Raw genomic sequence first — 27,517 nt, forward strand, 5'->3', positions numbered from 1 at the left:
GCCTGGGACTGTCTCCAGGGGCAACGACCTTTCTGCAGCTGGAGGCCAATTCCTCCGGGTGGGGAATGGTGGGAGAGAGTTTCCAGAACGCTCGGGCCTCTGTGCTCCTGCCTCGGACCTGACCACCGTGGGGTCTTCTCCTTCCTGGGGCCCCGTTTTCCACCGGGCTCTGTGTTTGAGGGGAGACTCCCTACAGTGGGGAGACAGTGGCAGATCCTGGGAATTCCTGGGCCTTACAAACACACTTAATGAGTTTTAATAGCCATTAGAAATAATATTTATTCAGCCTGTCTCCAAGGGGACTGAGAGCTCGTTTTTATTATAACCATATTGTGGAACTTATGGAAATCGTATGCATTGCTGTGCAATTATGTCAGCGTGCCGCTCGAGTCCCCATGTTCTGAAATTGGCAGGGGAGAGAGCTGGGAGCTGAGCGAAGGAGGAGAAACCGTGTTCACCCTCCAAGCTACCCGACCCCACTCAGGCACCAGGTGCCTTGGGCCCCAACAACCCAGGTTCCCGAGCTGCATGGGCGCCAGCTCACTGGCTGCGAGGCCAAAGCAGGGTGAATTGCCCCCCTCTGACAGAGCGTCGCGAGGTTCGGGGTCTCCACCCCGCCGAGGAGAGGAGGCCAACCCTGCCTCCCCAGGGGTGTGTGGTGTGGAGACAGGACGGCCGTGTCCGGGCCAGCAGAACTGGAGCAGGAGCGTTTTTTTCCGATGTAGAATTTGCCTTTTGAGCCTGTTGGATGCCTGAGCCATATCCTTTCCTCCGAGATTTGTTGATGTGGGCCAACTGAAGGTGAGGCCTCCGGCCACATCTCCTCCTTGAGCTTCCCCAGGATCGAAGAAGGTCCTGGAATCGTCCTGTTCAGACAACAGATGCTTAGGGCTCATTCAGCTCAACCTTCTTCACTGGCCATGTGAGGAGCCTGGAGACTGTGCCCAGAGAGGGCCAGGACTTGCCCCAAAGCCACACAGCACAGAGGAGTCAGAGTTAAAGTTTGCACCCCAGCTCTAGACTCCAGCACATTCCATTCCACCCCAGAGTGTCCACTCTGAGAGCCTAGGACTCAGGACTGAGAGCTGGTGGCCTCAGAGATGTGTTAGAGCCTGTCGTTGTCCTCAGAGGAAGAGCTTACATCTAAAGAATCTTCTTTTCTATACCCGTCACATTTATGAGCTACGTCCATGTGTGCGGCGTCTCCCTGTAGGACCTCGTGACCGCTGGTTCAGGAGGGCGGGATGTGTGCTAATCCGTGCTCTGGAGGTGAGGGCACATGGTTGGGGGGACCACAGACTTGGCCAAGGGCACCCAGCACATTCTTATAGGAGTTGGGGTGCGACTCTGGGTCCCCGACTTCCGGCGAGGACTGGGGCCCTTCCTGTTTCTCCAACCCTGAACAGACAAGGACAAGAGGGAGGACGTCTGTGTGCTCGGGTGGCAGCCTGCCTCCGTGACCTCATCCCACCCTTCCCCAGCTTGGAACCTAGCTTCACTCCAACAGGAGCCAAGAAGCTTCTAGAAGCTTTATCCAGTCTGCTGGGTGGCAGGTGGCAAACTGGTCATTTATGTTTCACCAGATACCAGACATTATATAATCGCAGTGGCATCTCTGAGCGGCAGTGACAAGAGCTCGTGTTCCTTCTGTCGTCTCTCATCTGCCCCCAACCCGCGTACACGTTCAGGATCTAAGGCAGCAGAGAAGAAGCTGTGCTGCCTGTGACAAGGGGCTTAATTGTCCCCAGTCTGGGGACATGCAGACCTGGGTTCAAATCCTGACTCTGTTCCTTGCTGGCTCTGTGGCCCTCACCCCATGAAGCCTCGGTTTCTGCAGAATATGGGATGACACTAGCTCCCACCTCCTGCGGGGAGGCAAGCTGGGCGATGGCCAGGGCTGCCTCGGAGCTCTATTTTTGCCGGGTGACTTTGGGGAATTTCCTTGCTCCCCCTTGGGGCTGTCTCCCCTCGGTGACAAGAGCTCCCTCCTTAGAACTGACAGTGGGACCTTTCAGAGCCGAGAAGGGTGCCGTGGCTGTGTGGGACCCGTTCCCCACGGCTCTCGAGGGGCACGAGACGCTCTGGCAGAGGCCGAGGCAGAGGGCTGGGCCCAGGCCTGCCAGGAGTTGTAGCCACTGAGCGAGGGAGCTCCGTGGGAGCCCCCGGCGCGGGGGGAGCATGGAAAAGCTGAGCTTGGCCCCGGGCGAGCAGGGCGGGGAGGCTGTGGTTCACAGAGGCTGCACAGAAGCTGCACAGAAGCCCCACGCCTGGGAGGAGGCGAGTCAAGGCCTCATTCATTCACGTCGGGCTGCTGGCATTTGCACGAGCTTGCTCTTTCTGTGAGCGTCAACCCGGGGAGACCCAGCTGAGGGCCTGGCCCCCAGCAGATGCTCCGTGACTATCTGGGAAATGAATGAAGGCATTTGATCCATACAAGAACCAGGTCGTCCTGACTCTCAGGCCAGGCCCCTTGAGGTTACCCAGATCTCTGCTGCTGCTGGCGCGAGGAGGCTGCCTGGAGTGCACAGAGCACACAGACTTTGGGTTTGGAATGACCTGGGTTTGAACACTTCCCTTGTCCAGCCATCCTTTCAGCAAACATTGATTGAGTGCCTTCTAGGTGCCAGGTGCTGTGTGACCTTTGGCAAATCGCTTAACCTGTCTGAGCCTCAGTTTCTGTTTTGATAAAGTGGGGATAAGGGTCAACCTACCTTTCCCAGGTTGTTGTGTGGACTGAGTGAGATGAGTGCCATAAAGCAACCAGCACTAGAGCCTGGGTCCCGGTGGATTGTCGTGGCTGATGACTCATGTGCTGATGGTCGGCAGGGGGGCGGGCATTGTCGCACTAAGACAACCAGGAGGGTCTGGACGTGGGAGAGCCTTTGTACTGTGGGCGGTTAGGAATTGGGGCTAGATCTTGAGAAAGTCAAGCCTTATACCCATGTCCTCTAGAGCCCCGGAGAATGGATGGGGTTTGCTTTGTCTGGAGACTATGGGTTTGGAGCCTGGGAGCTGGCCCAGGAGAGCGAGAGAGCCTAGGGTGTGGCCTCAGCGTCCCTGGGCACAGCAGGCATCTGGGGAGCGAATGGAGAAACACCAGCACCCGCACGTAGTCTTGGAAGATGGGTGTTGTGTCCCCATTTTACAGCTGGACAGACTGAGGCCCAGAGGCACAGGGAGATGCAGTAACTTGCTCCAGGCCACACTGAGAAGCCCTGGCCCAGCTGGCTCTTCTCTAGGACAGAGACGGGATGTCTCGGCACCCTGTGGGCTCTGCTTGGGAACAGCCGTGAGCTCAGGTGGTCAGAGATGGGAGGGCCCCGTGAGCCAGGGCCCTGGCCGCCCCCATCAGGCTACAGCCACTGAGCAGAGGCCCAGCGACTGCAGGTCGTGGCTCAGGGTCACCCCGTAGTTAGTGGCACACACAGGACCGGACACAGATCCCAGGCCTGTGAAACCTCTGCTTCTTGCTGCCAGGGGCTTTGCCAGACGGAGTCCTTCCTGCAAGGCTTGGCAGGCGGGCCCTTGCAGCTGGACACAAGGGTGGGCTTGTTCCGAGGGATGGGGTTCCCCTGGGTCTGGCTGTCAGAGGTTGGGACCCTTGGGGGATCCCAGGGCGGGGGCTGCTTGGCTGTTTCCATGGCTCTGTTCGCCGGAGCCCGGGCCTCGTCGGCCGCCCCCAGGCGGGCCTGCGCCCCCACTCCCCTCCCCCTCGGGCCCGGGCCCTCTCAGAGGCCCCGTTGTTTGCAGCGTGGAGTGGAAAATCCCACCGCGGCTCCGTGAATCATCCCCGAATCACCCGCTCAGGCTTCGGGCCCTGGAAAGAAATGGCAGCATTTTTCCACTGCATGGGGACCAGGCAGGGTCTGGGAGCAGGGGACGGGGGCAGGGGGCACTGACACGGAGAGCGCCCAGTGCGGGAGGGTCAGGCCCCTGGCTGCAGCCTGGTGCTCCCACGTTGGTGGACGCCCCGGGCTGACCTCACAGGCTGGGCCCTGGGTCCTGACTGGTGCTCGGAGTCTGCTCAGCAGATGTTGTGGGTGAGGTCAGTCTCCAGCCGGGATGCCCCCATTTCTGGGGCCAAAGAAATGCCAAGAGGGAGTGTCCATCCTCCCTTGAGGCAGCCCTGCCAAGCCCTTCACCCCTCTGGGCCTGGGCCTTCATCCCTGTGAGTTGGGCATGAGCTCACCTTTCCTCGTTCGCCGATGACCCAGAGGAGGAAAGCATTCAGGAAATGCCATTGTTGGAAAGGTTCCGGGATGTTCATTTCACAGATGCCCGCACAAGGGAAGGGACTTACCCAAGCTTGCACACTTAGTCAGAACACACCTGGCCAGGATGGTCTGTGTGGGAGCTGCCCGGGATAAGCGAATGAGTCAAATGCTCCTGGGTTGAATCCACGCTCTGCCTGTTGGCTGTGTGGCCTTGGGCAAATCACTTTGCCTCTCTGAGCCTCTCTTCGGCTTCTCATCTGTTACAAGGGCTCGATGACGATAACGATGCCCACAGTGGTGCTTACCCTTAGCCCCTGCATTTCCATTTAATTCCGGGTCACCTGGACGAATAGGGCCACCCAGGGCCTTCTAGGAAGGGAGATCTTGGCTCTCCCCAAAACACAGATGCTGAAGAACGTGGCTTACAATTTTGAGTTGGGGAGGTGCCAGCAGCTTACTGATCAGAAACAGCTAACTTTTGGGCATTAACTGTGTGCCAGGCACCAGGATGAGTGCCTTCTACAGGTTATCTGTCAGCTAGATGCTGTTATATCCTCATTTCACAGTCAAAGAAGGAAAGCTGGAGACCGGAAGTAGCTTGCCTGGGGGTGCGCAGGGGGAACCCAGGCCCCCAGGCTTACACTGGACTCTGTGGCTCCCGGGGAGACTCGAAACCGTCTCCTGAGCCCCCAGGCTCTGGATGGAGGCAAGACTGCTGCCAACTTGGCCAGAGGTCCCCGGAGGCTCAGAGGTGGCCGGGGCCGGCCCAAAGTCACACAGCAGCCCCCCTCCCTCCACCCGGGCTCTTTGCAGTGACCCGGGGCCTCGGGCCCCCTATCTGCCCATCTGCATCTCTCTCCGGAGTTGTCTTCACGGCTGAGCAGGCACGGGGTGTGCACAGGCCAGAACTGTGGACCGAGGCGCCCAGCGTGAGATCTGGATTAATTACCAGCCAAGCCGGACTGGGTTTTCAACACCGATTTTAACTCTGGGCAGGAAACCTGGAATCTCGTTGATGGTTATTTGAAACAAATGAATTCCCCAGGCCTCACACATCCTCGAAATCCTGGCTGCCTTCGAAGGCTCCGTGTTGGGCTCGTCCCGTCAGGCACACTCTCTTCATCCTCCTTGACTCCTTTGGGGGAGATGGGACGGGACTGAAGCCACCGCAAAGCCGGGCAGCACAGACTCGGGCTGAGGGGCCCACGCAGTCTCCAGCTGTTTAGGGGCAAACCCGGGATCTGAACAAAGGTCAGCCCACGATTTAGCAGGTCTGCCCGGCTGCCTCCTTTCCTGTGTGAGGAGAAGAGCGGGAGGTCAGATGGTGCTTCTTGGAGGCTGTGCTGTAGGTTTAGGCCTCTCTCTTGTGGGAAATGGGGAGCCATTGAATGTCATTGAGCAGGAGGGTGCCTTGGGCGCACGGAGCTATGTGGAAGCGGACTGGAGAGGGGAGAGGGTGGAGGTGGGGTGGAGGACAGATGAGGTGGCTGTTGCGGGTTCTTGGGGAGTGATGAAGGCTGGACCAGGCTGTGGCCGCTGGAATAGATGGAACGTTTGAGTGACGGTCGCATCCCAGGCAGTGTGTTGGGCATTTACCTTCTCTCATTGCCTCCTCACAATTTTCCTGGGAGGAGGGTGTTATTGCCCCATTTTATGGGCACGGGCTGGTTGAGGAACTCACCCAAAGCACGCTTGTAAGTGGCAGCCCTGGCATTTGAACCCAGGCCCGTCGGATGCAAAAGCCTGTGCCTATGCCCCGTCTGTCGCGCTGCCTCCCCGTGGTGCAAAGATGCTCCATGCGGCCTTGGACAAGTGCCTTCCCCACTCTGGCTCTGCCGAGAACTCGACTGAGCCCTGAGGTCTACTGCTGTTGCATTTTATCAAATTTTTGGTGGAGCCCTGGGGAGAGATGACTCATATTCCGTTAGTTCCTTTGAGGAGAATGTGCTAGGAGAGGAGACCGGCTTCTAAGCAGACAATTCCCCAAACGATAGGGTGGCCTTTAAAGTAGAGGGAAAGACAGGACTTGGCTCAACCTGGGGGAGGGATCAGAGAAGGCTTCCTGGAGGAGGTGACACTCTGAGTAAATTCACCGGGTAATCGAAGATGAGAGCTTCAAAGACTGAGAAACAGCAGCTGCAAAGGCCTGAGAGCCCCAAAGAGCGGGGGTTCCTCAGGTACGGACCTCTGAAGACCCCTCTTCTGGGTTTCTGTGCCCAGAGCTCTAGACAGGTTTGTTGAATGACTGCTTGAAGCCATTCTTTATTGCCACTTGGCACTAACGCTGTCTTCTTATTTTCTCTTCAGGGTCCCCCTGGGCTGCCTGGGCTCCCTGGACCCCCTGGGGCACGGGGGCCACGGGTAAGTGATCACACGGAACTTTGATTGGCTCTCGGGCCTGTGTCCTGCTGCCCCTGAAGTCCCAGCTTTGCTGTGTGTCCTCAAGCTGTTCCCTGCCCCTCTCTGGCACCGATGTTCCCCTTTGTCCCTTGGAGTGGACTTAGGGCTCTTAGGGGCGCTGTGTGGACAGACACGGCACGGGATGGCGATGACCTCTTGCAGGGTCTCTGTTGTCCACTGTAGGCATCGCCCTTGGCAGCCTCCTTGGCAGTGGAGAAGGGGTTTCTGAAGACCACCTCCCCTGAGCTGATGGCCTTTGGTGTTTCTCCAGGAGAGAAGCTGACCTGGGAGGACGTGACCCTTGCATCCATCTTCCCCTCCCTGCAGGGCCATCCTGGGGGCGGGGATGCTGACATAGGCGCTGGCTGGGCTGTGCCGGCTTGGGGATGAGCTCTCTGTGCTGAGAGCTTCACCCGGGGGCTGGAGGAGTACTTGGCAGAGCTGCGGTGGCTGATAGGAGCCAGCCCGAGCCTGGGAGGGAAAAGCAGCTTGTGTGTGTCATGCCTGGTGCGTCGCTTACGCTGCTTTATTTGCTCCCCCTCTCCAGAGCCCCCACGGGCGAGGATGATCACTGTCATTTCAGAGATGAGGGAGCGGAGCATCTAGGAAATAGCAGAGCCGGGGCTGGGACCCAGGCTCTTCACCATATGCTGGGACCCTTGGGGGGTCCTCTTGGAGGGGAGTCTGACCCTTCCCAAGAGGGCTGGGACCCACGGCGCCTGGCATCTGTGCCCAGGCTGAATCAGCCTTTCCCACGCTGGGTGCCTGGCGAGGCCCTGGCAGAGAGAGCTGCCTGGGGCATATTTTTAGCTCGGAGCCCAGCGGATGGTTCTGGTTATGCAATTACTTGAGCCCTAGTTCCCTGCAGACCTGGCCCTGTGCTGCCTGGGCCCAGGGCTCTGGAATCTGCTGTCTGAAGCGGCATTTCCTCCTGGCTTCAGAGGCTCCGTGGAGCACATGCCCAGAGCTGGGGACCACCGAGGTGTCACGGACCCTGCCAGCCCCGGGAGCTTGCAGCCTGGGACCAGGATGAGGCCCTTTGACCTGGCGTTCCGGGCTCAAGTGTTCTGCCTGGGGCCCCCAGACCCCTCCCGAGGCCTCCGCCCCTGAGCTCCGGCTGTCCTCTCGACCCAGACAGAGTGCCCTCCTTTGCTAACTCTCCCTCCATCCCTGGCTCAGATCAAGTGCCGCCTCCTTTTCTGAGGACCACCCCCTCCTCGGAGCTCCTGCAGCAGTTGACTGTCCCTCTGGATGGCACAGGTCACTTTCTAAAAGCTCCCTTTGACCTCTGAACTCTGTTGGCTGAGCTGCCTCTGAGGGATCTCATCTCGTCTTCCCAGCCAGCCTGAGAAATTGGTTCCAATATTATCCCCATTTCACAGGTGGGGAAACTGAGGCTCATAAAGGTTCAATGACTTTGGATAAGGTCAAACAGAGTCATTGCAAGAGCCAGGATAGAACCAGACAGTCTGACTCCGGAGCCTATGATCTCAAACCACCTATTATGCTGATTTTTCCATCTGCTGTCCTGAGCCCCTCTGGGCAGAGACGGACTCTGTTTCCGTCTCTTTCTTACACGATGCCTAGCAGAGTGCCCCGCAAATGGTTGCGGACGAGTTCTAGTCCGAGAGCCAAGAACATTTCCACCAAGAAGCTGTGTGATCTTAGGCAAGTCCCTTCCCCTCTCTGGGCCTCAGTTTCTGCATCTATAAAACGTGGGATCTCGGTAAGGCATTTGCAAGGTCCCTCCCAGCTCTGAAATTCCACGAGTGAGGGAATGACTCTCCTGACATCCTTCTCAGGCTCTCTGTGTGCCCCCACCCCCGTCATACTGTTTCTAGACTGGAAATTCCATAGATCATAAAATTCCAAAGATAATAGCATGCTAGGATTAAACTGTCCCAGCTCCCTTCTGCACAGATGGCGGCTCTGGGGCACAGAGAGGGGCAGGGCCTTACCTGAGGTCACCCACAGCTCTGTGGCATGCCCCATCCCACCACCACATACTCCCCCGGCCCAGGGAGGGACGGTGGGGAATCCCTGGGCCCTCCCCCACCCTGCTTTCTGGGCTGCAGCATTTATAGAATTGGTCTGCTTGGCTCCCAGTCAACTATGTGTTTCGTTTCTCTGCAAGGCTGTGGCTGGAGCGGGGTGGGAGGTGGGGGCAGGGCAGCGGGGAGCCCCCACCCTCACAGGCTGCAGATGGGTGGCAGAGTGCTCCAGCCCCCCATCTTTGGGGCAGCACCAATGGCGAGAGGGGCTTGCTCTTGACCTCGCCTGGCACAGCCCACGCCTGGTTCTGGGGCGCTGGAGGGGAGGGGCCCCTCCTCCAACACCCCCCCGCCCCCCCAACCTTGGCCCAATTCAGGCTGAGCTGTGAGGTTCATCCCCGGGAGGCTGGGTTGGGGTGAAGATCTGGGGTCTTCCAGTTTCCCTGAGACCACCGAGTCCCAGCCACTCATAGGACAGATGGGGAGACTGAGGCTGGGCGGGAAGGCTCAGAACTGGGGCCACGTTCGCATCTGGGTTACTTCCATGTGCCAGGAGGTGGTGTGTGCTGGAACATCGGGAGGGGCCCAGAGGGGTGATTATTTAGAGGGAGGGTCACCTGGGACCCTGTTATGAATCCCCCAAGCTGAGTGAACTGCTGGGCGCTGCTCCTTCTCCACACGGTCGGAGAAGGGGCGGGTCTGGGTTCAGGCATCGAGGAAGGGGGAGGTGCCTGGGTCGGAATGTGACAGGCTGCAGCTGGGAATTTGGCCTTGGAGAAGGAGGAAGGAAGCGAGTTCATACACAGTTAGCCAGATGAGTCAAGAGGGGCCGGGGATGAGGGCAGTGTGTCTGGAAGCTGGGGTGGTGGGGGGCACCCGTTGAGGTGGCTCTCCCCACCCCCAATACCCCAGATGATTCTGTCTGGACAAAGACCCTTAGGATGCACCCGAGTCTGAGGGCTCTGTTTATGTTACTAGCTGCAAGACTCTGGTCCAGGCCCCTTGCTGGAGAAAGTGGACATAACAGGCCCCAGCTGTGGTAAAGGGGATTTGGATATGGCCTGGAAAAATCCAGGGCCGTAAATAAGCCCTGGACTTGAAGCCAGCAGGCTGGGGTCCTGACCCCCGCTTGGCCACCACTCTGCTGCGTGACCTTGGCCAAGACTCTCTGACTCTCTGGGCCTGGTCTTCCCAGCTGCTTCGTGGTCCCTGGAGGACCCTGCAAGCTTGGAGCTTGTCAGCATCTAAGAGAGAGCTCTGACCACGTGTCGTGGCCAGAAGAGGGATGTGCCTTTGTTGAGAAGGGGCCAAGTGCCCCCTCCACTGAACTCTCAACTCCAAAGGCTCAGACAACAGCCCTGTCGGAGTCGAAAGAGTGGAGAGGCTCCGTTAAGCAGGAGGAGTCCTGGAAGGCTCCTTGGAGGAGGTAGCATTTTAGTCAGGCCTTGAAGGATGGCTTGGGTTTCTGCTGGAGGGGATGGATGGGAAAGGCACGCCAGATGATGGGAACAGCGTGGCAGAGGGGATGAGGGAAGAAAGTTCCAGGCTTGGTCTGGGGCAGCCAAGAGCTCAGAGTGCTGTGAGCCCGAGGAAGCCAGCCTGGGAAGGGCTGACGGGGGCGGGCGGAGAGAGTGCGGACAGGCTTGGGGAGCTTGTGCTCTGGAATCACGCGTCTGAGCTTAAGTGTTCTCCGTGCCCCTTAGCGGCTGGGTGACCTAAGAAAATGATAAACCTCTCTGAGTACCGGCTTCCTTGTCTTCAAAATAGGAATCATGGTAGCGCCTCCCTCCTGGGTTAATAGGCTAGAATGAGGTGATTCATGGAAGGTGCTCAGCAGAGGGCCCGGCGTTCAGGGAGTCCTCCCACAAAGCAGGCCACTGTCGCCTTACTGCTAGGACTTGGCTGGGAGCGCGGGGAGGCCCGGCGGACAGAAGGAACGTGCCGGACGCCGCAGTGGGAAGTGGAGTGACTCCTGTTTTCCCCTCACCTCCTTTCCTCTTTTCCCTTTCAGGGTCCTCCTGGGCCTTATGGAAACCCAGGCCTCCCTGGGCCCCCGGGAGCCAAAGTGAGTACTTGCTGTGGGGTCTGGAGATAGGGCCGTGAGTGGGTGCTGGGGTTAAGGCCACGTTTGGGGCGCTTCCTGGGGGCTCCTGGTGGGAGGGCCTCGTGGTCGTGGTGGGGGATCCACATCCTGGCCACAGGCAGTCTGTGAGCGCCTCCCAAGTCGCAGGCCCTGGGCCAGACGAGAGACCCAGTGAGGAGTTGGGAATTTAGCTTCTGGTTGGGAGGGACTCAGGGAGAAGGGCAGCTGGAACCGAGAGCCCTGGAAGGCAGTAAAGAAAGGTCATTTACTGCTAAGGGGAAGGGCCTTGAAGGTCTGATGAGGGAGGTAAGTTTTCCTGGGTCGTAAGACGCACCATGGGGAGAAATGTCAGGTTTTGAGATGGGGCGAGACTTGCAAAGATCCTGTTTGAGACAGAGCACTGGATGCCGTGTGGAGGATGGACTGGGCGTGGGGACCCGAGCAGAGGTGGGGAGACGGGGGAGGGGTGGTGACAAGGGAGAGAGGAGGCCAGCCTGGCAGCTTAGGGGTGTGGGAGGAGGGGAAGTGGGTGCGTCCACAATGTGGAGGTGACGTGGAGAGGCCTCAGTGATGGACAAGAGGAGACAGACGGTGACTCTCTGGTGTTAGCCTAGGTGACCGAACCCAGGAACCTGGGAGGAGGAATAAGATGACGTTGCCTTTGGGAACCCGTAGCCCAGCCAGGTGGAGATGCTTCGTGGACAGACCTTCTGAAACTCGGGAGAGCTCTGAGCTGGGGGTGGAGCCTTAGGGGGTGGCCAGCCCAGAGATGCCACTCACCCCAGGGAACCTGCTTGGAATGCTCCAGTTAACTTTCAGATGAGACCAGGGTGACCGGTGCTCTGATGAACGCGGGGAACACTAGCCCTGGAACTCCTCGGTGCATTCCTGGAACAGCTCCTCTGGCGCACCAGCTTGTCTGGGAGTTTGGGACAAAAGTCGTACGCAGGCAGCCTTGGATATAGGGTGATCTGGCACAGAGTGCTGGCGCAGGGCCCTTGCACAGAGCTGCAGGAGCACCAGCCTCAGCACCTGTAGATGTGTGACTCTCCGGCCAGGGCTGGGCTGGGCTCCTTCCCCGGAAGGCAGCACAGAGGCCTCAGGGGGCCAGCAGCTGCCTGGAGCTGCTCTGGGTTTTCTCGGGTCAAATGTTGATGATGGTGCCCACCGTGTGTTGGACCGTGACTCTGCACTAGGCGCTATGCATGCACTTTATGTAGCTTGTCTCATTTGACCCCTGCAAAGACCTAAAGAGATAGGTGCGGATACTGTACCCATTTCCACCCATTTCCAGATAGGGAAACTGAGGCTCAGGCAGATTAAGAGATGCTCTAGGAAATGGCAGTGAGACCTGCCCCCACAAGTCAGGCAGAGAGAGGGGAGCTCTCTCGGGGATTTCTGCCTTGCAGAGGCCTCGGGTCTCCCAGGCCGTGGGGCACGTCAAGATCCCGAGGACCAGCAGCAGTTCGGAAGTGGCGGGTCTGTTCAGGAACGTGTCTCTCTTGGCCTGCTCTGGGACTGTCCGGTCTTTCCTGTTCTCTTTTGCTCCCAGACTGACCCCTGTTTCTGTGGCAGCCGGTTCCTCCCCAGTTCCTGCTGGCCCGCTGCTGTGGGGCCTCTGCCCCAGGCCCGTGGCAGCCCCAGCCTGGCCTGCAGCCTGCTCCCATCCTGCCAACAGATACGCAGAGGCAGGAGGAGGGCCCACCAGCTGCTTCTCCTGCCATTTAGAGGAGCAGCTCTAGGTGTGACAAGTGAGGCTCGTAGCTAGCAAGTGGGTCCTCCTGGACTGGGGACCTATGGCTTCAGGGCCTCCTGGACAGGACCCCAGCTTGCTTCTGTGTATAACAGATAAGGGAGTGGATTCCAGAAAATACACTGGAGTGGGGGTCTGCTTCTCCCCTTAGCACTTGCATGAAATGTCAAGGGAGAGAGTTGTGCTCTCTGCCTGGACGCTTGGCTGGGAGCCTAAGGGGTGAGCAGAGGTGGACGCAGGACGGGCCATGTGGGTGGCAGGCCCGGGTCTGCCAGGCGTGGGCCCTGGGCTGCCCTTGACCTGTGGCAGGGCCAGGACAGGGTTAAAGAAGGGCTCTCCCAGGATGGAATTCCTGACTTAGCCGAGATAGGAAGAGAATGTTGTGTGTCTGCAGGAATGGCTGAGATTCTAGGGCGAGGGTCCTCACGGTTTATCAGATCCCCTTTGGGCCTGGGAGGTGACCTGGTGAGACTGTGGGACTGGCCTGCTCTGGGATTCTCTGGCTCCTCCTCTCTCACATGGTGTCGACTTCCAGAGCCACCTCTGGGGCCACCCATCCATTCATCTTCCGTCAGTCAGCAAAGCTTTATGGAGTACCTACTACGCGCTGTCAATGGAGAAGCCGGTCAAATGGGCAGGGCCTGCCCTGAGTCTGGATGGGTCGCTGTGCAATCACTCCTTCAGCTCATTTACTGAGCCCTTGGGAGCCTATGGCCTGTGGGATAAAGATCCCGCTGCCAGACTGAAGGATGGGAGAGACCAGTGGGTGGAAGAAGGTCCAGAAACAGAGACAGCAAAGGTGAGGGACTTCATCCCTCTTGAGGTCGCAGAGGAGTGATACCCAAAGGGCCCAGGTGACTTGCCCGGCTCACTCGCAGTGACCAGCCGTGGCAGGGCTTTATTTTGGATCCTTGGGTTTGTCTCCCGGAAGACTCTTGTCAGGGCTCCGTGGCTGGTACAGGCTGGAGCCAGACTTCAACCCCGCTGCCTCCTCCAGAGCCCAGGTCTTCCCATGTACCGGTGACTCATACATCCCACGCTCAGATCCATCAAGAGGGTGTCCCCCTCCCATGGGGAGTCAAGATCAAGGACTTTGAGAAGCCAGAACCCTCAGGAGGCTGGCATTAGCTGACCTTGGTGGCCCAGGATGGAGTCATCGGGTTGATTCCTGTATCCAGTGACTCATGGTTCTTGCTGCGGGAAAGCACCGCGGTTAAGAGCAGAGCCTCTGCAGCCAGAGGGCCAGAGTTCACATCCCGGCCCTGTCACCTCCTAGTTCTGTGACTGCGGGCACATTACTTGGACTTCCTGTGCCTCCGTTTCCTCATCTGGAAAATGGGGAATGAGAGTAGCTGTCCCCTTGGGTTGTCGTGAGGAGTCGCGGAGTCACTTAGAGCAGTGCTGGCCTGAGGCAAGTGCCAGGGATGGGTCAGCTGTGAGCACGTGCAAGACGCCGGGCCAGCAACGGGGCACAGACTCGATGTCCCCATACTTGTGAACACAAGCCAATTACACCCATAAACGTAGAATTACACCATGATAAGGGCTCCCCGTGAGAGGCACTGGATGCTGGGAAACCCCACGAAATGGGGATTCCCAGAGGGTGGGAAGGCTGAACCGAGAGCTGAGGTGCAGTGGACCAGGTGGAGGGGCAGGAGGAGGCTAGGGGGCGTGGGAGGCCTGGCAGGTGGTGGTAAGACTTTTGAACTTTATGCAAAGTGTGGCAGAAAGACGTGAAAAGGTTCTCAGCAGACGTGACATGATCGCAAGAGGTTTGCGAAGGCCGTTCAGGCTGCTGGAGAAGCAGAGCCTGTCGGTAGCCAGCAGGGTGAAGGGGGCCCATCGGGGAGGCCTGGAGCCGCCCTGGTGAGGATGCTGAGGCTGGACCGTGGTGAAGTTGGGCAGGATGCAGGGCTGCGGTGCAGGTGAGGAGCTCTGGGTCAGAGGCGAGCAGGGCTCCAGCTGTGCAGAAAAGCAGCGCTGCCTTGCCAGCAAGGAGGCCCTTGGCCCTACTCCCCTTGGCAGCCGGCCGTCCCGTCCCTGATCTGGCCTGCTTGTTTGAGGTGCATTACCCGGGATTGCTATGGGCCCTTGGGCACCAGGGAGGCCACGCAGGCGAGAAGGGGCACGCTCAGTGACCCAGGGGACTACTGGCAAAGCTGGTGGGAGCGGAGATGGAGACAGCCTCAGCCTCAGCCTACCTTTCCCCCTCCTCTGATGACTGAGGTAGGGCATGCTCATTAGGGAAAATGGGGAAGAGTCTAGAAAGCATCAAGAAGAATGCATGCATCCTTCAGGGGCCCTGCCAGTGATAAACACTGAGCGCATTTTGAGCAGCCTGGGGACCCGGGACCAGCCAAGAGCTTTACGCACTCTGCAGGAAAGATCTTGTTACCTTCGTTTTACAGATGAGAAAAACGAGGTCCAAAGTGGCTAAGTAACTTGCCCAGGGTGACATTCCTAATAAGTGGCAAAGACAAGATTCGAACCCTCTGCCCGACTCCAATTCATACTTTTAGCCACAAGGCTGTCCAGCTCCACAGTTCTCTGGCCGTCCGTCTTCTGTGGATTAAACAATATACGTTAATCAAGCTGTGTATATATATATGAATATACACATAAATGCATGCATACAGTTATATGAATAACTTAAAATCTGCCTTGCACATAAGCGCAGTGTAAGTGTTTAGCTGTTATTTTGTGAACTGCGTCCTAGAAAGACTGAACCAATTCATGCTGCCGCTAGCATTAGAGATCTTAAAAAGATAATTCGTTATTGTTTTCACGTCATTTCACTGATGATCGATGAGAAGAATGTTTTTCTTACATCTGTTTTCCATTTGTACTTCACCATTTATGAATTTGTTAATTTTTTGGGTTGGAATGTTGTCTTTTGTTATTGATTTGTAGAAGTTATTTATGTTTAGATATTAAGGTTATTTAGGCTTCATCTGCCTTACAAATATTTTCCAGTTTGTTGTTTGCCTATTAAGAGTATTCTTGATGATTTTCACAAATGGAAGTGTTATCCTTTTTTTTTTTTTTTTGACAAACAGTAATAGCTAATACTTATTAGGAACTCAGGATGTCAGGTGGTTGGGAGAGCACGCTACCATATGTAAAATTTATGGTTCTTTAATTTTACACTTCGACATTTCTTTCCCATCCTAAGACCAGATAGATATTCACTATATTCCTGGTCATTTCATAATATCATTTGTACTCTTAAAAACTTAAACCATCTGGAATTAATCTTCATGGAGGTGCATATGAGGAGGGCCTCGGACTTAATTTTCTCCCCGATACTTAAGCATTTATTAAATAACTTTTCCTCCACTGATTATTATATGATAGACCAGGATCTATTTCAGGCCATTCAAATATGTTTCATTTCTCTGTTTTTATATTCTTATGCTAGTAAAATACTATTTTTTATTATGACATTTACTGTCTTTATACTGTGTTTCTTCCTCTTCCCCCTTTTCAAAACTATTTCTGGCTATTTAATCTGTCAGATGAACTTTATAAAGCCCATCTTAATAATTTCCTTTAAAAAAACTCTCTTGGGGTTTTTACTGGAATTGTATTAAATGTGTATATTAATTTGTGAAGAATTAACATCTTTAACATATTAAGTTTTCCTATCTAAAACTCTGGCATGTCTTCCCATTTGGCTGAACTTTTAAAACATCTCTTAGTAAACTTTTATAGTTTTTATAACATAAACCCTGCACATTTCTTAGTATTTATACTCAGAAATTTTATATCTCTGTCGCTGTTATGAATGGGCTATTTTCCCCATTACGTTTTCGAGCTGGCTCTCAGCTATTGAAGAGAACTATTGACTTTTGTGTATTTGTATGCTTTGTGTTTATTTTATCACCATGCTCTTTACTGAATTATCTTATTGGTTCTTACAGTATTTCAGTTAGTTCTGGATTTTCTAGACAGGCACTTATATGGTTTGCAAAAAGGGTGTATTTTTGTCTCCTTTTCCTCAGCAGTTAGTAGTCTATTTGTTTTTCCTGCCTTATTGCATTGGCTAGAAATTCTAAACACATGAAATAGCAGTGGTGATAGTGAGAGTTCCAATGAATCGTCAGAGGATGTTCCCAGGATGGGGCCAGATCTGACGCAGTCCCAGCCCTAGAATTCTCTTTTGAGACTCCATTCATTCGTTTGTTCATTTGTGAAATATTTTGTGATGCCTCCTCTGGGCCAGGCCCTGTGCTGGGTGCTCAGGATCAGAGACTATTTGCACAGGGGACCCTGGCCAGAATTTCCCTGTCCTTCATGGCTTGTTCCTCCTCTGTCTCGGTCCCTCTCTAGGCTTCATCCACCCACAGCCCTCTCCTCTCTCCACCTCCCAACCCAACCTGCAGGAAAGGAGCTCATAGTTCCCATTCCCACTGTTTTTGTAGCATTTGTGGTTGAGGCCATACCTTCCCAGCCATCTTCTAGTTCTGCAAGGCTCTGTTAGCTGGTCCAGGGGGAGTCTGCTGTTCCCTACACAGAGAGGGAAACAGGCTTGTCCAAGGTCACACAGCTTCGTTGGCTGGAGAGCAGGTCTGGCGACCAGGTTCTCGTCCTCACCAAGGTGTAAACGACTAGTTAGACTTTATATACTCCTTTTGTCTTTTGCTGGGGAATTTGCAGGAGCCTGGCTGTGAAGACTACAGTCTTCTCCACCCCAGAAGTCACACCTTCACCTGCCCCCGGGTGCCTTGGGCATCCCGGGGGCCGACACTTCCTCTGGCTTCCTCCTGGTCTTCCTCCAGCCGAAGCTTAGCTGAAACCCCCTTCAGGGCTTTCCCTGCCTTCTGGGTCAAGTTCTCTCCGGCTTCCTTCTGTACCCCGCTGGACCGTAGTTTTTCATCTGCAGTGTATTGAAATGTGAAGGGTTTGGGGTCTGGAACTGGACTGCCCGAATCTACATCTCATACGATCTTGGACAACTTATCTCCTCTCTGGGCCTTGGTTTCCTCATCTGTGAAGGGAGGGGCGTGGTCGTTGCTACCTCACGGGTTTGCGCGTCCAGGGTTCGAAGGGCGCTCAGGAAATGCAGGTGTTTGTCTTCCTCGCTGGTCTCTCTGGTTCTCCCGCGAGAGTTCTCCGCAGGCACGCGCTGTCCTGCGCCCCGCTGTGGTGTTCCCTGTACGCATCGCAAGCCTTGGCTTGTAGTAGATGTTCAGTAAATGTCTGTCCTTGTGGGTGTTGCTGTCAAGCAGGGATTACCCCTCCAGCACTGTGCCGGCTGCTGCGAATGCAGAGAGAAACCCACAAACAACTGAAATGCCCCAGATGCGGACTCTGGGCAAGGAGCAAGTCCATCATCTCTTTGGATCTCAGCTTCCCCTTTTGTAAAATGACAGGACAGGATACACGAAGGCCCACCTCCGAAAGCTTTTTAAGCCCAGCTCCTCTACAGGCTGCAGACCGAGGTGGGCAGGGGCGGGTAGGGAGAAGCTGCTGTCCTTTCTTGGCCATTGGAATCCTTGGTAGCCCTGGGCCTGGCCGTGCTCCATGGACATAAAAGGCCCTGGAGCCGGGCTGGTGGTCTGCTGAGGGTGAGAGAGGGTCGGAGGGGTGGCTGCAGGGGGCGGCAGAGGGTCCCAGAGGCAGGTTCTGCAGAAGTGACCTGGAGGGGCCCAGGTGGCCAGGGAGTTGGGGTCCTAGCAAGGAGGGGCTGGCCTTCAGCTCAGGGCAGCTGGAGGGAGTGTCGGAGATGCATCGGGGCTTCCCATTGGTAAACGAGGGCTTTGAGGCCAGAGAGACCTAGTCAGACCTTGCCTCTTAGCTGTGTGTCACCCCAGGCTGTGACTTAGCCTCTCTGAACCCTGGTTTTGGTGCTGAGTGACAAGTGGGTGTTAAGAAGACTAATGGAGTTGCTGCATAGAGCGGATGCAGCAGAGTATCGGGCACGGAGCGAGTGGGCAGTGAAAGACCCGTCTATCCTCTTTAGGGCTCTGTCCAGTTTGGGATGCAATGATTTCTTGTGGGGAGTGACTGAGTCAGGATTTGAAAGGTCTGGGTTCTGATGAAGAAAAGAACCAAGCGGGAATTTAAGTTGGGCAAACCGCTGGTCCCATGTGTCACGTCCTTTATCTCACTGGCTCCTCGCCAAGAAACCTGGGAAGCTGGCAGGTGCGCGTGCGCGTGCCTGTGTGCGTGTGTGTAGGTATGTGCGTGCCCCCGTGTGCATGTGTGTGCACGCCCGTGTGTGCCTGTGTGCATTCTGTGGCCCCCATTTTAAAGGAAACAAAAACTCAAAGAAGTGACGTGACTTGTCTGAGGTCCCAGTGTGAGTTCGTGGCTTCACCCCAGAACTTCGAATTCAGGGTCCAGCTCGGGGAGGGAGCAGGGGAGTGAGGGTGAGGAACGGGGCTCAGGGGCCCTTGCAAGGTGGCGTCAGGGTGGCCCGACTCTCCAAAGGACCGTTCCCTGAGCAATTCGTCCAGGTTGGGCCAAAGGAGCGAGCTGCGGCCAGGGCCCTCTTCAGCCCCATCAGAGACACAGCTGAGAACTCTGTGGGCCGTTTCCCGGAGCCCCGTGCTCTCAGGACCCAGGAGCCCTGTGATGGGGCCACTCCCATAGGCTGGGCACAAAGGATGCTTGTCTCTGGGGGACCCACCGCGTATTGGTTTCTCCTCTGTTGCCTGCCTATTCTAACTCATCGGGTGCCAGCACATCCGGGAACACAGATCTGGGAGTCACATCTTCAGGGTCCTAGTCTTAACTCCGCCACTGCCTCATCTTGGGGCCTCAGAGAGTCCCTTTCCTTCTCCCAGCCTCAGTTTCCCCGAATGTGCTACGGGGATCATAGCACTTCCCTTGCCCGTCTCATCGGGCTGTTCTGAGAATCTGGTGAGGTGGGGGATGTTGCAGACTGGGAAGGGCTGTACACAGATGCGAGTAGGTGTCGCTGCACCGACCCTCGGTAACTAGAGTGGTGAGGTGATCGTGCTGGAAAATAGGGAAGCATTGGGCCTTCCTCTTGCACGGGTCTCTCGGAAGCTCTCTGAGAGCCCCAGGGAAGCAGCCCAGGGGCAGTCCCAGCACCGCTCACCTGCAGGGACCTGTCACCCGTGTGCCTGGCCCAGAGATCTGCAGGTTGGTTGGGGAGGGTCCATTCCAGCTGTAGCTTGAAGAAGGTTTATGGTCTGGCTTGTGATGATTGGGGTGTTGGGGGGTGACTGCCTGAGCAGACGCCTGGCAGCAGGAAAGCACAAGGCGTGGCTGAGGAACGGGCTGTGGCCTGGGCAAGGGGCAGAGGGACCCCATCTGTGGGTTTGGCTGGTGGAACGAGAGCAGTCTCGACAGGATGGCTGGGACGAGATGACGGACGACTTGGGATGCCCCAGGAGGTGTTGGGACTCTGTCGTCATGCAATCAGTAGGGAGCTATGGAAGGTGTTAGAGCAGAGGAGTAATGGGATTGGGGAAGACTGCTCGGGAGCTGTGTGAGTGAGGGATAGAGGGGCGGGCGTTTAAGCAGGGGACAGGGCTGAGAGCCATGTTGGGGGGGGAGATGTCCTCTCTAGACTACTCCGCAGCCAAAGTGGAACTGTTTCTGTTACAGGGACAGAAAGGGGACCCCGGGCTCTCACCAGGAAAGGCCCACGATGGGGCGAAGGTAGGTTTCCAGGGACCCCAGTGCTCAGGGAAGCTGGGGAGTGGAGAGTAGGGAACCCGCTGTGCTCTGGGACGAGCCCTCCTGGCAGAGGCCGCTGCATGACCGAGGCAGGGCGGAGGGAAAGTCTGGAAAGGTCGGAGTGTGGTTGGCTGTGTCCTCGAAGGCCTTCCGCTTTCCCACCAAATGCAAAGCCCGGCCGCTGCCTTCTTCCAGGGTTGCAACCGATAAAAGACTTTGCCTGTGGACACACCTTTGGTGAATGGTCTTTTGCCTGAGGCTCTGTGTAGCTTTCTGCAGGGCCCACTAGGTGACCCCCGGCATCCAGAAGCTTCTTGGTAGCACGTGCTCAGGAAGCTTCCAATAGACAAAGTCCCCGCTGAGGTTGTTGATTCGAGCAGATGGGTCTGTGGATTTCCAGGAGGTGGGGAGGGAACGAGCTGGAGCTTCAGGGCCTCCGGATCCTGAAGGGCTCTGAGACCAGAATGTTCTCCTATGGAAGAGAGAATACTCCGGCCAAAGGACTTTATCCGTCTCTGAAGCATCCACCCCAGAAACTAAGCAAGGGGCCTGGAGGGAGTGCAGGTCGTGTGGGAACAGGGGAACCCAGAACTCCAAATAAGGTCCCCCAGCGTTCCCAACATCTGTATCCTGGAAGGAATGCTCCAGTCTGTTTGGTTTCCTTCTGGACACGATGGAAGAGCCCTCCTGACAGGCCCAATGCTGCCTCTCAACCCAGCCTCCTGTGCTTGGGCACACAGAAGTGTCAGCTCCCTTGATTTCCCCTAGATACGGGTGGCTCATTCCTTCACATCCTCCCTGATAGGTTTTCTCATTCAGCAAACAATTCTGCCACCTACACTCCCATGTACTCCTTATCAGAACCTTATAAGCCAGGGCAGAGGGGCCCAGTTTGCAGATGAGAAAACAGAGGCCCCAGAGGGGCGTGGCTTGCTGGAGGCCACACAGCTGGTCAGGTGCACAGCAGGATTTGTGCCCAGGTCTAACCGAGTCCAGGGGCCCTAGCTTCTCTCTTGCTCCTGGGTTGTCTAATCATGGGTCCCATGGTGGTGGCAGAAATCCCCCCTCCTGGGTGACCACCATACCCAGCAAGGCTGAGGAGTGGGCAGAAGGGACGATGTCTCAGGAATGCAGAGAGGGAGCTGGTAGGAGTGGGACCAAGGAGTCGCATGTCCCCTGGGGCAGTGGTTTTCAAACCTAGTTTTAGGAAGAGAATCCATTCCCCACATGGTACCTCCTGCGGAAGTCCAACCTCTCAAATACGTCAAATAGAGTGACTAGCTTGAGAGGGGGGATGTTGGGTCTCCCACCCGCTCAGCTGCCCCCCTGGGAGACCCCCGAGCCTCCTCTGAGGTCTCTGTGAATCATCTTTGTAAACAACTGGCCGTGCGAGGTCACACTTTCAGCTGAATGAGTCTCTGTCCCCTCCCCCCACCTCACCGCCTTGTCTGTGTTTTTTAGGGCGACATGGGCTTACCTGGGCTCTCGGGGAATCCAGGACCTCTTGGACGAAAGGTACGCCTCGGTTGCAATGCTTTGCCCTGCCCAGTGGGCTTCTAGCCAGCGGCGTCTTTGGGCAGGAGCTGTGTGCTGCCCACCTGCCCGCCCGCCTCTCCCCGGCCCCCCCAGGTCCCTCGTGGCGTGGGGATCATGGATGGGAGGGGAAAGAGGTTTCTGAGCGTCTGTGCTGGCCTGGGGGCAGGAGTCACCTTGGCTTGGAGTAGGTCCCCCCCGCCCCCCCACCCCCCCACCCAGGGTTAATGAGGCATGACAAGAAGTGGCCCTGGTTTGCTCTCCTTCCTCTGGGGCCCGGCTGCTCCCGGGCAGGCCGTCCTGGGGAATCTGTATGGTGGTGGAAGGAGTATTGTCAGAGCAAGGAGGGCCCCAAATTGGTCCGGCTCCACCTCCCACCAGCTGAGCGGCCTTGGGTCTGCGCGTCCCCTCTCTGAGCCTCAGGCTTCTCCTACCTGGGATGGAGACATAACCTCCCTCCCTCCCTGATCCTGCACAGCCTGGGGCTGTAAGCCTGGAGCAAGGCCTGGAGCAGAGAAGCTGAGACACGGGGCCCTACCGTGCTCCACCACTTCTTAGCTGCGTGGCCTTGGGCACGACAGCAACCTCTCTGAGTCTGATATTCGCCCCTTCCTGGTATGCTGCAGGGGAAGGGGCGTGCTCCATCAAGTGATGAGTTCTCTGCACCTCCGGTGCTGTTGTCCTGCCACCCTGCTCCCACCCCTGCTTCACTATGCTCATGGAGTGATGTCTCTGAAGGCCTTTGGGGGAAAGTCTGCCGTTTGCCTAGATGCTGGCTCTCTGGCTCACACCGCCCTGGGATCCCTCTCCAGCTTCCCAGCCAAGGGTCTCCCATCCTTCAGACTCAACTCTAGTTGTGCCAACACTAGGAAGCCCTCCAGAACCCCAGCCTTCAGGCCGGGAGCCTCCGCTCTGCCAAGGACCCTTAGCCCTTCTTAGCATAGTTATTTTTGGCCCCAAGACCAGCCTCACCGACCAGGGTGTGCAAACCTGTCGCTCTCCCTCCTGAGCCTAGCACAGGGCCTGGGCGTAGGAGGCGTTGAGGACACAGAGGAGGACAGCGCAGGCCAAGGGGCAACCACGTTTTGCAGGAAAATCGCCCATTGCTGATGGGTTTTCCAGTCGATCCTTCGGCCTAGGGCCATCTCTTAAGCTTCCACCCTGGCTCCCAGCTGTGACCACAGCTGCCCTCTCTCTGGGCCATCTGGTTTCCATCTGGACGGCTGTGGGGTCTCCTGGCTCCATCCTGTCCTTGCTCTGAGGGTCTCTGGCTCAGGAGGACTTGGAGCATCCCGTCCCCCTCTCCCCTTCTCCTCCACCCTGCATGGTCAGAACCGGCCACGCCATGAATCTGAAGCCGTCCGGCCCAGACGGGAGAGCGTGGCTGTCCGCAAGCTGGGGAAACGGTGATTTTTGGCTCCGAGAACACAGGGGGACTCCCTCTCCCCACTCACTTCCCCTCTGGGCTCCAGCACTTTCTGACAGATGAGGTGTGAGTGGAAAAGTCTCCTTCCAGGGCCCCGCTCGTAAAGCCGCTGGGGGTGGTCTCACTCTGCTTGGGGGTGGGAGTCTAGCGGAGGTGGCGGGAGATGGAAAAACAGCCTGGCCTGGCTCCCGCCTGGGGCTGCAGGGCTTGCTGCTCTCGGCAGATGTCCAGGGAGGCCGAGAGTGCCCAGCCGAGAGGAGCCAGCTCACCTGAGCGGGAGAGGCATCCTTTCTAAGTCCAAGAAGAATCTCTGTGCGGTAGGAGAGCGATTTGGCAAAGCCATTTACACCGAGTCCCTCAGGCCCCAGCCGAGGCGAACATGGAGGAGTTGGTCTGTGGCTGGCCCATGTCACCTGCTCCCAGAGGGTGGGGGATGGCACATGGGGGAGCTCAGGTCCCAAGGCAGGGCCCCCTGACCAGTTGTGGGGGGTCAGGGAGGAGGACAAATGTGGTGGGCAACCAGGGCTGAGATCGTCACTGCTTGTAAGCGGTCTCTCCTCCCACAAGCATCTTTGGTGACAACAGTGGCCACTTTGCGCTGGGTCCTGTGGAGTGGCTTTTTGCATCATCTCATATAGGGGGCCTGAGGGGAGAAGGAACATCAGTGGGTGAGAGGTGAGGCCAGCATCCTCTGTCCTCTGCACCAACACGTTGAATTTTGGTGTCACCTCAGAGCGACACCAATAATCCTGTTCATTCATTTATTTGACAGAATTGACTGCATGCCTGTGGTGTGCCAGCCACTGTGCAAGCCAGTGAGTCGAATAAATAGATGAAAGTCCCTACCCCTTAGAGCGTGCGTTCTTGTTGGGGGAGAGACAGTAAAGGCAGGACAGATCTAACGTGTGTGAGAAGATGAGAGGGCAGTGGGGAAAATTAGGCAGCTAAAGGGGGTTTGGTTGGAAGGCTCCCATATTGCCTAGTGTGGCAAATTAGAGGTGGCAGAAAGGGTTACTGTCGCTCGTCACATGGTTTGCTCACAATAGCCTCCAAGAGTTAGGCAGTATTGTGCCCATTTTACAGCTGAGCAAACTGAGGTCCGGTAAGTCTCTTTCATTCACTCATTCATTCGTTCATTCTTCCAGTCATTCTGCAAGTATGTCCCTATATACCAGGCCCTGTGCGACGCTGGTGTTAATGCAAACGAGATGGCCTGGGGCCTCGTGGAGAGCGCAGTCTATGGCACTGGTTCCCAGCCCCACCGGGCGTTAGCACCAGCTGGAGAGCTCGGGCTGCGCCACAAGGCTTCTGATTCGGTTGGTCTGAATGGGACCCAGGCACAAGATTCTCACGTGCAGCCAAGACTGGGAGCCACTGGCTTCGTGGAAATGCCTTCCGGGGTCACTAAGTGGATTTGAACCCAGTCTCTGACCCTCGGGCCTCGTCTATCTCCACAACGCTGATTAAAACAGCTTCTTAAATAAGAGTGGGCCCATAGTCAAAGGAGGCTCCGCCCACGAGAGGGTTTGTTTCTCTGCCTCCCAGGCTCTCTAAGGGGCTTTGCTGAGAAACTTCCCCAGGGCTGGGCAGGCACACACACTGGGTGGGACAGACCTGGATGGAATCCCGCTCTGTCCCTCTCCTGCTGTGTGAGCTCAGGCAAGTGGCCCCACCTCACTGAGCCTCAGTGGCTTCATGGAGCCGTGGAAGCATTAAATGAAGGATTGCATCCTCAGCACCCAGCATGAGGCTGGCACGCGGTAGGCACTGCATACATGTTTGTTGAGTGAATGAATGATTATGATGATCATGGAGAAGGCCCATCAGTCATCTTGCTTAATTACCAGTTAACTGCCCTCCACTAGCCAAAAAGGCTGCCAGAACCCTATTTGCGCCTTGGAGGGCAGAGTCCAATGCTGTCCCTGGTCTGACCTTCTTGCCTTCTCTCTTCTAGAGCAGGGCTTCTCAACTGGCTGTGATTTTGCCCCCCAGGAAGCATTTAGCAATGTCTGGAGACATTTTTGCTCATCAGACTGGGAGGGGGTTGCTAATAGCTTCTAACAGTAGAAGCCAGAGATGCTGGTAAATAGCTATGATGCACAGGACAACCGCGCTGCCACAGCAGAGACTTATCCGGCCCCCAGGGTCAGCGGTGCTGAGGCTGAGAAACTCTGCAGTGTGGAAACCCTCCCTCCGACCATCCCTGTCTGCCCCGGGCGTTGCTGGCCGATCCCCCGACATGCTCGCTCCTCCCCATGCATCTTCACCTAGCTGTCTCTTGATTCTGTTCTCAAATGCCATCTCCTCTGAGAGCGCCTCCCCAGCGCCTCCGAGCAGAAGTCACACCTCTCTTCTTCTCACGCCAGCCCATCTTCTCAGTCTCTTTGGGACTCTGCGGTTTCTGGCTGGCGGGCAGCTCTGCTGATGTCCTTGGCACGTTTGTCAGAATGGAGCGAGCGCACGGAGGACCTGTCTGTCTTTGTTTCCTCAAGCGGGGCTTAGCACAGTCCTGGACGCGTGCATCTGCTCTGTTCCACATCCCCCTCCCCGGCCTGTGGTAGACATCTCTAAGGGATCTTTCTCGCCAAGCCTCTGAATGGCCTCTGAATCTTTCTTAACACGTTGCCCCAGGTAAACAGGACTAATGGAATGAAATTGGTACCCAAGTTGAAACTTCCTCCTGGCTCCCTCCTGCAGCCCTCACCCTACCCACCAGCCCTCCCTAAGCCGCCTGAGTTGGCTGCTGTCTGTGGGAAGTGTGGGAGGCTGTACCACAATGGGAAAGGGGAGGGGATCACCTGGGAATGTCCTGGGGGAGCATCAGTACTTCTCCTTTGTTCCGCTTCATAAGCGTTTAATGCCCACGTCCCCTTCTAGAAGATGGGGACTGAGTTCGCTTTGTTCTCTGGGGTATTCTCAGTGCCGGACACAGAGGCTGGCTCCTCTCTGAGGCTCAGGAAGCCATTGTTGAATGAATGAACAACTGGATGAATGAAGGAGCCATAGAGAAATTGTCCCTTCCTGCCCGACTCGTCTCCAGTACCCACTGAGCAGAGCTGGACATCAGATGCCCGGCTGGGGCGTGATGGACTGTACTTTTGAATAAGCCACACAAGAAATTTCAGCATCCTTTACTTTCTGAGCCAGCAGGATGCTCTGAGAGGCCAGCTGGGGAAACCGACGTCCAGAGACGAGCAGGGACTCGGCCAGTATCATGCAAGGAGCCATTCTGTTGGTGTGTGTTCCTTCCTCGCGGATCCTGTCTGTTAAATGGGGCTCTCGGTCCTGCCGACTGCCTGGTGTGGCCTGCAGGCAGCCAGGGTGGCAGGAAGTTGAGTGGGAAGCCGTCTAGAGCGCTCAGCAAGGATGGCGAGTTCCACTTTACTGCAAGAGGAGCCGGGGCCTCATACAGGCTGGGGTGGAGCCAGGGTTGAACAGCTGAGGTCCAGGCACGCGTCGGGTCCCCAGGACCCCCGGGCAGAGACAGGACCCCCCCGCCCCCACCTCGCCCCCTTTACCCAAAGCCCAAATAGCGTCCCCGCCGACGGGAGACTGTCTACAGCCCCAGTGAGGTGATGTCTGGTTTCTCCTTGAGCATTGTAAGCAATGATTAATCTGGCTCCCAAACCAAAATATAGACGGAGTTCTATTATAAACACCGTCCTGTGGAGACCCGCCTGCCGGGCAGCCAGAGGTCCCTTGCGGATTCTGTGGTCCCCGGGGCTCCCCAAAGCATCTGCTCTCCCCTCGTACTAGTCAGGCACTGCTCACACGGAGAAATTGCTGACCGTGGGTCCACCTTGCGGTCAGTGCCCGCCCCGTAATTGCTGGGGCCCTGGGGAAGATGATGGTTTAGATGCTTCTGGGTCCTGGGGCTCTGTCATTTGAAGCTATTTGGCTGGCCCCGGCTTGGTAAACACTCTTAGGGTACTTCCAGGGAGCACACAAACCTGACCCCACGCCCCCCCCCCCCCCCCCCCGCCTCACCCCATGCTTGGCTGTCCTTAGTCTGTGCTGCTCGTGGCCAGCCAGGAGAAACAAGTGCTCGTGGCAGCGTTCAAGGCCCTTCAGGGGCCGCGGATTGGGAAAGACCTAGGAATCGTGGCCTTCTGGACAGAGCACAGCCCAGCGTGTCCAGAGTCCTGGGGAACAGTCTGGGCTTGGCCAGAACTTGCTAAGTAACTCTGGGCACGTGCCTTCCTGTCTCTGAGGCTGAGTTTCTTAGTCTGTCCAGTGAGAAAGGAGGTTGTTGAACTGATGGCTTCAGCCCCTTCCAGCTCAGGTCCTGCAAAATCCTGTGACTGTCCGCTGCCCCCATAATGCCGCAGTGATCTGGGAAGGTGGGTCCGTAAGGGGGTCATTCCCTGGCTGGCCCTGTGGCTCTTCTAGACTCGCCTTGGGCCACAGTAAGTATGTCTCATTCCATGATTTGGTGGCTAAGGATACAGGGATTGGAGTCACAACAGG

General features: G+C 56.6%; 1 protein-coding gene across 5 annotated transcripts in view; it reads left to right on the top strand.

Moving 5' to 3' along the window:
• COL27A1 (collagen type XXVII alpha 1 chain) overlaps window positions 1-27,517 on the top strand; it is a 142,186-nt gene that overhangs the window by 14,024 nt on the left and 100,645 nt on the right. For 4 of the 5 annotated variants that reach the window (XM_070596334.1, XM_070596333.1, XM_070596338.1 and 1 more), the window contains exons 4-7: window positions 6,522-6,575; window positions 10,617-10,670; window positions 20,020-20,073; window positions 21,553-21,606. In XM_070596334.1, the coding sequence (XP_070452435.1) occupies window positions 6,522-6,575; window positions 10,617-10,670; window positions 20,020-20,073; window positions 21,553-21,606 (216 nt within the window). The remainder of the gene's footprint in view (window positions 1-6,521; window positions 6,576-10,616; window positions 10,671-20,019; window positions 20,074-21,552; window positions 21,607-27,517) is intronic. The other variant, XM_070596336.1, reaches the window with a different exon arrangement.

Source organism: Equus przewalskii, chromosome 26 (genome assembly GCF_037783145.1).
Source record: "Equus przewalskii isolate Varuska chromosome 26, EquPr2, whole genome shotgun sequence".
Classification (NCBI taxonomy): Eukaryota; Metazoa; Chordata; class Mammalia; order Perissodactyla; family Equidae; genus Equus; species Equus przewalskii.